Genomic DNA, 11,646 nt, shown 5'->3' with positions numbered 1-11,646 from the left:
CAGTTGAAACATAGCAGCCTGCGAGTGAGCGATAACTAAGAAGTCAGCGAGCGGAAGACGTATTGTGTGCTTTCAAGACATAGTGAGTGCTGTAGTACAGTTGTACTCGGAGTGTGTATTTCAGGGAGACTTGTATAGCTCCCACGTTATTAGTACGTGAAGACAAGTGAAGATCGTGTTAAGAGACTTTGTTGTAGGGTTTGTAAAGTGTGGAAACCCGTAATATTGTGATCATTAATTATAGCCGTTAGTTGTAGATTGTTCAATAAACCAGTTAACGATCTCTACGGCGTATTCAGTAACGTAAACACGTTACAATATATTAATTGATTCCAACTTTCTGTTCATTTATATGCGAAATATGATTGACAGAACTGTTCCAATTGCAAATATGTCGAGATCTTTACCCACCACATTGGCAGCATAGGCACACTGAGCAGAAGGACAGTGTTTATTAGAGGGACAAACACCAAATGATGAGAAGTCCCTAAGACTGCTGGGAGGAACATGAAGGCTAACATTTTCCAAAAGAGAAGCGCAGGATTTAAGACCACGAAAGACCTGAACAAGAAAAAGTGCATCAAGGTGATGTCTCCATTTATGTAAAGATTGTAGACATAATTTCTCTATAGCATCAGCATAATGATATGAAGTATGAGGGGCAAAATGTTAAAAACAGAGGACGCAAACTTCTGCTGGATGCGCTCAAGCTTATTGGCATCTGTCGAGGTGATGGAGTTCCAAACTACTGAGGCAGATTCCAACTTGGACCTGACTAAAGTAAAATATTGTACATACAGACTCTCCAGGGAGGAAACCCTGTAGGTAATGGAGCGAATAAGGCCTAAAAGCTTTATGCATTAAGAAAATATGTAATTAACATGTGTGTGAAAATAATAATAATAATAATCACTGATATATTGGGTTTTTGGACTTTATCCATGGATAAAGTCCAAAAACTCAATATATCAGTGTGTTATGCACCATCATCAGAATCCTATAGTAACTAATAATAATAATAGTTTAATTAGTTCAGTACAAGATATTGTAACGTGTTTCGTTACTGAAGACGCCGTAGAGATGGTTAATTGGTTTATTTAACAATCTACAAGTATCGGCTACAATTAATGATAACAATGTTACGGGTTTCCACACTTTACAAACCCTACAATAAAATCTCATAACACTATCTTCAAGAGTCTTCACGTATTAATAGTGCGGGAGCTATACAAGTCTCGCTGAATTACACACTCCAAATATAACCGGTTATCACGAACTATCACTGATTCTTGCACACGCGTCTGTAACTTGTAACTTGCGAACTGAGAACTGTCGTCGGCGGCTGTGTAGCTCCCTTATAAACCCTCAGCAGTGCAACGAGAAAACAACCACGTGGTGGGCATCACTGTTGCTACCGTCGTCTGTCGCAACCACTGTTTATCCGCGTTGCCTAGCGACCAGTGTGCTGGGACTCGGCTCACTTCGGCTCCGCTCGGCACATCGCTGTGCGTTGTGCATTACATCACCATGGGGAGAGTGGCGGGGTGATGACTCGCCTATTACCATAGTAACGAGAGTGCTACATTACCGCCACATGCCGCTGGGGAGGTAGGGGTCCTCCGTTGCACAACATGTCACAATATGTTTCATCAACAGAGTTTTTGGCCCATAGACGTCAACATTCCTACAGACAACATTAGCAGCAGAAGTGCATAAAACACAATAAACATACTTAGAAACTCACAATATAAACTGTATACAAAAACTTGATCACTAATGATAGTAGTAACTTCACAATATGAATTTTAAAAAATGAGGAATTGTAGTGTTACAAATTTATTGCAATAAAATGTGATTCAATAGTATAATGTCTTGTCTTTTTATGACAAGTTCTATATCTGGTCTGTATCAGACAACGGATCAGTGAAATTATGAACTATGTATGTACATTATTACAAAATGTAAAGTAATTACACAGTAAGGTCTGTGGTCAAACCAGGAAAGATAAAAAGAATTCAGGCTTTTTGTAACATGTTTCTCAATGGCAACAGAGTCAGTTCAAGATGCTGTGATGTATCTGTTCTTGGCATGGTTGGATTTCTTTTGATGTCATTAATAACTATTATTTTCTCAGTTTTAACGGTCTTCCAATTCAGTGCCAGTGCCATTACCATAAAGTAACTTCAGAGAAATAAAATTTTCAAAAACACATTGAATGTTGACAGAGCCGGGGTAGCTCACTCAGTATAGCAACGGGCAACAGGCTAATCAGCTGGGATTCAATTCTTTGCAGGAGTAAGAAATTTTTCTCTACTCCACAGTATCCTGACTGGGTTTGGGGCCCACCCAGCCTCCCATCTCGTGGGTACTTGTGACTGTATCCTTGAAGTAAACTGGTCAGGGTGTGAAGCTGACCACTCACTTCCGTCTAGTGTCAAGGTCAGGAATGGTGGGGCTATAGCTTCACTCCCCCATATGCCATCAGGCTTAGTGGTTAATTACATAAATAAATACAGGGATAACTTTACCTTTACCTTTCAACATTGTCAGCACAGAGAACATCGCACCTTCTTCCGAATGACGCGGTGTGCATGCAAAGACTAGGTAGAGGCAATGTTAGCACTGCACAACATTTGCTACTGGCGTGCAGTGCAGGCTGTGGTCTTAAACTTGGGTCTGGTCATGAGCCGGTCATATTTGAACAGAGAATTTCCCTTCAATGCTAATTCAAGGTCTGAAAGGTAAGTATTGTGACGTGTTGTGCTATGGAGGACACCCCCTCCTGCCCCAGTGGTGATGTCGCAGCATCGGAGCACTGTTGTTACTACGCTAACAGGCAAGTCAACACTCCTTCCCCTTCCCCCACCAGTGGTGACGTAAGACCTTCGGAGCATTGCCTTTTCTATGGTAATAGGCCAGTCAACACCCCTTTCCCCGCGGTGATGTAACACGGGACGCGCAGTTGCTACGTAGCCATAAACAACTCCTGGCAGCGAATCCCAGCAACACCTGCAAACACGCGACTAGGCAACAAGGAAGCAAGGCATTTTCCTGTTGTCCGGCTGAGGGTTTATAAGAGAACTACACTGCCTACGAAGTCAGTTAACCTTTATCTGATGGGCCATTTAAATTCCGATAGTGGCAGCGGGACGGAATTAATTTAAATGTCCACCATTGTAGAGTAATAAAAATTGTAATCATGTTACTCAAAATGCTGTGATTTCTACAATTTTTGTGATAAACGAACGAAATAAACGCTACTTTTATCTAGAAAGTATATAGAATCAGATACTGTAATTTACAGATTTTAGAATCTGTAAAAATTGTTACATTGCTTCCAAAAAAATTTTTCCCCAATTTTGAGCGTTTCTGCAGTATAAATGCATGGTGCTGATGCACTGTCTGTGTTTTTTATCTGGCAATAGGAGAGGATGTTTATGCACTTGCACATTCTCCAGTCACGTAGGCTTCCTTTATACCCGAGTGTGGGAGAGTTCTTATCCTACATTACCTTATGAAACTCGTGTTTCTTTATTCACGTATGTTGGGCTATCCACGCAGAGGCAGTTCTTGGAATATCACCTCATACCACTTGCTTCCACGTCCCTTCAGAATAAACTATAACGCATTCTGAATGGTGTGATTTACGAGCGGCCTCTCAATTTCGACTTCTTCAATGCGAAAAGGGGCCATGGTGCATAGTTGAAATTGTGATGTTTTATAAGCGTTATGAATAGAGGACACCACTCGCCATCACTGGCTTACTTCCTGCTAATACGAGACTAACATTGAATATGCGTGCTTCATGTGGAAAACAGAGTTAATTACGGACAAAGTGCATGAATTGCGACGTCGGACTCTGCATTCAGTGACATGCAACATTCAGTTAGATGATGCAGGAGGGAAGACAGTCTACTTATAAAGCTGGTGTCCAAAAATAATGTAAGTAGAACAAGAATTTCTATCTTAAAATTAGATTTTAAAACACTGTATGCACGTGTGGACTGCGCATACCCATACGGTGTCCTTCGGCTCATAAAGGATAAAGTGTAGCAGCCGCCGAAGACAGTTGAAATGTAGCGGCTGCCGAAGACAGTTGGAGTCAGCAGTCAGTCAGTCAGTGTGTGAGCAGGAGTGACACAGTTGGAATCTAGCAGGAGTCGCGGAAAGAAGAACTGGACGCGTGTGTGATAATCAGTGATAGTTTGTGATAACTGAGAAGTAATTGGGAGTGTGTAATACAGTGACACTTATATAGCTCCGCGTAATTAATACGTGTAGACTACTGAAGATAGAGTGAATAGAATATTGTGTAGGGTTGTAAATTGTGTAAACCCATAAGTGTTATAATTAATTGTAGCCAAGACTTGTGGGTTGTTAAATAAACCAATTAACAATCCAAACGGCGTCTTCTGTGGCAAAAACACGTTACAGTATGAATCAAAATCTGACGTATAACCTGTTAGAAAATCCTTGTATTGAGGAAACTAAATTTTGGAAAATAATATATTAGCAGCATAGAGCTTCATCTTTCACTGAAAGAAATCATATAAATGTGGGAGCCAAGAATGAGAGTTTAACTGTAATAAAAGAATGGTGTAATGTAGGTTCAAATAACGAAAAACGTTCATTTTAATTAACATCCCAGACTTTTATTAAATTCACATATGCTGCAATTTGTTTTTGTTTTTAAAAAGTCCCCCATCTTTAATACCAGCACCATTCTTTGTGAAGGACACTGGTTATGATGCACAGTGGTACCAATTTATTATGTCATACTCCTCTGTTACTGAGTATAGATGCTTTAACTCATTAATTCACATGCACTCTTACAGCTGTATATACTATAATTTTAGAATGAATAATACTTTTATCCAATCTGAAAATGTTTTCCAATACAAGTTTCTTTAATGCAATATTAAATGTAAAATACAAATGCTGAGTATCACATTTCTTCCTCAATAGATCATTGAACTTTGCCATGGCACACTTTTGCTATTTTTAAATATACTTTATAACAGTACTTACTATTATTTTGGAGCTTTATAACCCAAGAAATACCAGCTTCCATTCCTGCTGCAAAAATTATTGGTAGATAATAGCATATAGAAAGGTGTATGAAATAAACACAGTCAATAAAGAAACTGAATAACTTCAGTTCCAATGAAGATACATGTAATCTCTTTGAGGTGAAAGTGTAGGTACACATCAAATGTTTTGTTGTTATAGTCCATTCGCGGAGACCAGACAGTTAGCATAAACAAAGCAAGCCCCTCATCGCCACAGCTGACAGCAAGGAGTGGACAAAGTGTGCAGTTACTTCAGTGTACTCACTGCATTCGGACGCACGTTAGCCTGCATTCAGATTGAACAGTGTTTTTGAAACTTATATTTCTTGTTCCTGTAAGTGCTGGCTTGCTGCGAGTAAGTGCACGATGTCCACTACGGAGACTGCGAGCGAAAAAGATATGAAGATTTTGAGTCCTCCTAAGAAGCGACCAAAAAGGAAATCATTAAGCTCATCAGAAAAAACATAATGATCCTCAATGTGTATAAAACGGAATTACAATTAAATCCGAACATTTTAATAGCCAACATCGTTAAGAAAGCATATTCTACAGGAGTCAGCGACTCTTCCATATATCGTGTGATTAGGGAATATAAGATCACTCACATTCTGAAGTCACTCAAGTAGGTGAAGCGTCGTAAACAGTTTTCGGAAAGTGTAGACAAATTTGAGAGGAATGCAATAAGAAGAAAAGTTCATGATTTTTTCTTTCGCAATGAGTTGCCTACGATTGTTAAGGTTTTGGTAGCAGTCAGCGAAGACACGGGTTTGGGTACTTATTGTAGGACTACATTTTACAATTTGTTAACAGTTCTACATTTCAAGTATGTTTGATGCAGACGTGACAGCATGTTAATAGACAGAGATGATGATATATATATGTATATAACTGGTAGTTCAGTCACTGAGTAGATTTCTTTGTACTTAGTCGGGAAGCTTCCTGAATGGCTCTGACTTGTTCAGGTGTCATCCTCAGTATACTGCCTGCACAATGTTGCATGAAACTCCCTTGTAGCAGTTGCTGTTTCCAGTTGGCAGTTATGTGTCTGGTTAATTGTGGCTGAACTTCTAACAAAACTATACTGATCAGTCATGGAAATCTTAAATTCTGGTGTGTGATACCATTTTGCACAAACCAAGAAATAGTTCTATACATGCACAGCAGTGTAACCATCTGTCAGAAACATGGTACTTGGTTTGTTCTTACACTTTTCATCACGAACCACATGCAAGTGAAGTTACTCTGCTTCTCTACTGACAGTGGAGTCAGTAATGTTGGAGATGTTGAGAAACACATGAACAGAGATAGAATATTGGTTGGATGTCTGCCACACTGCATGGGGGACACATATTGAGACTTTCTGATGTGACTGGTGAGTTTTTCCATAACTCACCTAAAATAGATTGCAGGTATCTTTCTTGGGAGTGAAGTTGTTCAGTTTGATTATTGGCTGTTTTCATTTTGGACAGTCTCTATTAAAACTACATAAAAGCTTCAAATTTAACAAAAATTTCCACTCCAAATGTTTTTTTAACTAAGAAGTTCATATAAAATATTGATAGATGTCATATGCTGTCAGGTATAGCAATTATTATAAATTTGGTACTTTGTGTTTGCTGAAATTATTAATTGTACATATTAGCATATTAGAAGAGTGTATTTTGGATGAATATTTTCACCAGTGAACGTCTACAGTGCTCATAGTAACTGAAGTTACCGTGAAGGTGTATGAGGGGCTGGAGGTATAGCTCCACCATTCTTGACCTTGGCAGTAGATTGAGGTGAGTGGTCAGTTTCACATCTGTACACAGTGAACAGGGGGTTGTGTGGGCCTCACAGCCAACTTGGACAGTATGGAGAAGAGCAAAATCTGTTGTTCTTGCTGTGAATGAAATCCTGGCCATCCAGCATGTAACCTGTCACTGTACTGAGTGAATTGTAGTGGCTCACTGGCTCATAACAATATTTTGCTATACTGGGTAATGTATGAGTTGTTCCTTATTTGATGTGTACATAATGTGTGCTTTCAAGGTAAATTTGTTTTGTTTAAACCTGTTACAGTAATTGAGTATGTTGAAGAGCCTAAATGTTGCCTTTGTTTTTAGGCAAAACTTCCTGATTCTATGCCACCAAACTTCAGTGCCATGTACACTCCTATAGCAGCAGCTGGAACCCAGGGTCAGATCAGGCACGTGGCTCGGCTCATAGCCACCCAACTTACTGCAGTTGGACTTGGACCAGGAGCAAGACAGGCCAAGAAGCTGCAAGTAATTCCGAAGGTACATCTCTTACACATGATGTTCACAGTGAAGTGCACTGTCTCCAGCACAGCATGTAATAGCAGTATGACTGATTATCTTGCTGCCCAAATTCATTAGCATTTACCCTGAACTGAAAAGAATTAAAATATTATGAGATGATGTGGTGTATATATAAAAATGTAACTTTCCTGTTTCCTACCATGGTTCTTATAGAGAACAGACAATGATATCATAAGTTCACCCACTCTTGCAAATATATGAAAAACCATAGCTCTTAAAACTAACGTTCCTATATCATTAATTCATATGATTTCTGCATCAGGCTGCATCTCTTGATGATGACGATGATGAAATGCCTAGCTCAACCAAGAGCTCCATATCCACTGTTGTAAGTGGTTTAATGGAAAAGGAGAAAGAGGGTCGCTTAAAGGCTGCAACACTATTACCATCTGGTGGCTCTCTGAAGGTATGTTTTTAGTGTTGTGCTTCTTGTATGCCATTTTTATGGAATGTTTTTGTATATGTTTTAGAATTCAATATGCAATCATTACTAGAAACGTTGTTAGGTCAAAGAAAATTTGGCCTACCTAGGACAGACCATTGTTCCCCTTCCCTCCTGTTCACTGTTGCTTCAGTCATCACATTCTGCACTGGAGATGCAAAAACTGAATAAAGTAAATAAACATGTGTGCTACTAGACAAAATGGATGGTTTATTTGTATAATTACACCACAGAAGATGCATCCATGCTCACATGCAATATGCTTGGTTATAAAGTCAGATCACAAGAACAGATGCATTATGCCATATGATCAGTTTCCTTTTCTTTTAAATCTAAATTGCACCCATCTCAGTGGTGATATTATTTCCCCTAAGGACACTTTCTTTTCTTAATCCTGTTTACTTTATTCTATTATTAACTTCTTCTTTTAACTGTTTTGTTTTAGTTTGTAGTTTTGTGTACATTTAATGGTGCTTGCCTTTTTTAGGTGGTTTGCTGTTTGCTAGCAGTGTAATTAAGAATCTGATGATGTAATCATCATCAGTTGCTTCATTACACTGCTTGAATCTTGACACAGAGCCCAACTATACTATACCTCATTCCAACCAGGAAGATGCTGGTATGGTACCTCAAATTAGGCCAGCACTGCTTCCTTCAAGATCCTTTTCAGTTCATTCACAAATCATCCCATCATTTAATGACACACAGGCTGAACTATGTACATCTTCATTAAATGAGCTATGAATGTACATGAGATGTGGCTGTTAATAAGACTGCACTAACAGCTTTTAAAGTGATTACCCCATCTGCAAACAAAACACAGACTGAACCTTCTCCTAATGGTGTGTTGAAGTGCATTTTAACCAGCTCAGTAAGATTTATAAATTTGTGACACTGGTGTACTAATACAGTTACTGAATTTTTGGACATTATCTATCCTGCTGGTTTTTATTTACAATAACGTTTCAGAGACAGTTCTACTTCCATCCTCAGGTAAAATGCCTACTCAGTTGGGCTCAATCGATATAGCTACTCCATGGACTATGGATAGTGTCCAAAATGTCAGTAATTCTATGCCTGGTTAGTGTTGAGTTATGTGGCTTTATGTAAGGTGTTATGTCTGCACATTGTAAGTGTGTTAGGTGTAAAAATTGAACAGCATATTCTTAACAAAACTGAATAAATCTGTCAACTTATCTACCAGCTGTTATGTGAGGTGTAGTGTGAAGACTTCTATTGAGGATATATATTTCTGAATGGCATAAAAGGTTTTTAGAAGGCAGATGACAAGATAGGAAATGAACTGGTTGTCAGTAACAGTGAAAACTGATGTGGAAAGAAAGTGCTGTCTGTTTTGCAGTTTCTGTCCAAAAAGTAAGTTCAAGTAATCGATCACACCCCTCACTCACCATATTTTTCTCTGTGTGACTTTTTCTTCTTTCCTAAGATAATAAGTTAAGATGTTCACTGAAGGAACATATTTTTAATCCATTGAGGACCTCCAGAAAGTACACAACAGAGCTTATGAAGAAGCTTCCAGAAATATCTTCTGCTCTTCATGAACCCTTATCAGAACTGGTTGTGTGGAGTATTATAAATTATTCTGGAATTGCAGGCTGTGAAACAACGCATGAAAACATTGAAACTTTCTGAGATCACACGACCTTTAGAAAATGAGGTGATGTTAAAGATGATGGCTGATGCTGTGCAGAGAATTTTGAAAGCAGAGAGAGCTGCAGCATTAGGTGGCGTGACAGTAATACGCACCAAAATCATCACTACCCTGGCTGCCACTTTCAACAGGAAAGTTAGAGAAGGTGAGATGTAAGAACCATTTATTTGTGTTGTAAACTGTACTTATATACATACATAATTCATAAATTCACTGATCCGTTGTCCGAATTGGACCGCATATTGAACTCGTCAAAATAAGACTTGATTGCAGAAATACAATCGTATCAACAGCAAACAACCACACACAACCAAAAGCACCAAATAACCATAATTTACATTGTCATTCATAAACAAAATTACAAGGAATATAGTTATTAAATGTTATACATGCTTAGCAGAAATGTATTCATCTATTGAATAAAAAGCATTTGTTGTGAGGAAACTTTTCAGTGTATGTTTAAAAATCTTCACATTATCACTCATCCTTTGTATATTTTGAGGAAGATTATTATAAACCATAATGGATGAATGTAACATGCCTCTCTGGATTGAAGATAATCTCACTGATGACACATATAGCTTCCCAAACTGTCTAGTGTTTATATGTTGAATATTATTGTTGGTTTGAAAAAAATTGTGTTTCCTAACAACAAACATCAATATAGAATAGATATATAGGCTAGGAACCATCAAAATACCCAACCTCTTATAACCTCTACACGAGTTTCCAGGACTCAAACTCAGCATAACCCTAATTGCTCTTTTTTGGGCAACAAATAAACTTTTCATAACTAGAGAAGAACCCCAGAATATAATACTGTATTCAAGCTGAGACTGATAATAAGAAAAATAGACCATTCAGAGAGCTTGTTCACTGGCAAGGGATTGTAATTTCCTGAGCACAAAACATGCTGTATTCAGTTTCTTTAATAATTTTTCAGATTGTTTTTTCAAATTAAGTTGACAATCTAAATACATACCTAAAAAATTGGCATTATCAACATCTTTAAGTCTAGAATTATTATACGTAAGCCGTACTGAAAGTCATGAGCAACTTTTTTTTGCATGCAGCCAGGGAACAGCAGACTAAAGCTAGTACGGTGGTAGGTGGAACCAGCTGTTGTGTTAACCTTGAGTGTCTTGTGACGTCAATAGCTTGCATCATGTGACCAGTATCACTCCTAACAAAATGCCCGACGATGATATGTCATTTCGCTAGTGTGCTATCATCGAATTTCTTGTGAAAAAGGAAATCCCTGCTGCAGAAATTCACCAGAGACTTCAGCGTGCTTATGGAAGTGTGTGCATGGGTGCGAACAGTGTTCGAAGATGGGTGAAACATTTTAAAGATGGGAACACCAGCATCGAAGATGAGCCTTGGAACTGCCGTCCTCGAACAGCCTCAACTGAATGCAACAAGGAAAGAGTGGATGAGATCATTCAAGATGACAGGCGTGTGACTGTGGACACAATAGCCCAAAAACTTGGAATATGGCACAGTGCAGTACAGGAGATGATTGAAAGCTTGGGCTGTAGGAAAGTTTGTGCTTGTTGGGTCCCACGGTTATTGATCGTAGACCACAAAGGTCAGCGAAAAGCCATCACCTCAGAACTGCTGCAGAGATGTCGACACGAAGGCGATGATTATTTGCTCTGTATTGCGACAGGTGACGAAAGCTGGTTTCACCATTTCGAGCCTGAAATGAAACGGCAGAGTATGGAATGGCACCATTTGCATTCTCCATCAAAAAAGAAGGCAAAAACAGTGCTATCAGCTGCGAAGGTGATGGGCACAGTCTTATGGGATGCAGAAGGGTTTATAAGTAGTTACTATAGGATTCTGACGATGGTGTATAACACACTGATATGTTGGGTTTTTGGACTTTATCCATCGTCCTGGTTTTTAAGATAACAAATAAAAACACGATGTTTCGGAAACTGGATCTGTTTCCGTCCTCAGGTGAAGGAAGTCTGTTTGAAAACCACCTATTTTCAGGTTGACGACAAGTTCTTCCAACAGAAAGATGGCATGGCTATGGGAAATTCTCTCTCACCCATCGTTAGCAACATCTTCATGGAGCATTTTGAAAAACTAGCTCTTGACTCAGCTCCGTACAAACCATCGTTGTGGCTGCGATAC

At 38.8% G+C, this 11,646-nt stretch overlaps 1 protein-coding gene across 1 annotated transcript in view; it reads left to right on the top strand.

The window, feature by feature from the left end:
• LOC111867797 (symplekin) overlaps positions 1 to 11,646 on the top strand; it is a 187,126-nt gene that overhangs the window by 68,863 nt on the left and 106,617 nt on the right. Inside the window, exons 9-11 of the mRNA XM_023857960.2 lie at positions 7,175 to 7,348; positions 7,653 to 7,796; positions 9,448 to 9,649. Of these exons, the coding sequence (XP_023713728.1) occupies positions 7,175 to 7,348; positions 7,653 to 7,796; positions 9,448 to 9,649 (520 nt within the window). The remainder of the gene's footprint in view (positions 1 to 7,174; positions 7,349 to 7,652; positions 7,797 to 9,447; positions 9,650 to 11,646) is intronic.

The sequence above is a fragment of the Cryptotermes secundus genome, unplaced genomic scaffold, assembly GCF_002891405.2.
Source record: "Cryptotermes secundus unplaced genomic scaffold, Csec_1.0 scaffold536, whole genome shotgun sequence".
Classification (NCBI taxonomy): domain Eukaryota; kingdom Metazoa; phylum Arthropoda; class Insecta; order Blattodea; family Kalotermitidae; genus Cryptotermes; species Cryptotermes secundus.
This window is presented reverse-complemented; position numbering and strand designations above follow the sequence as displayed.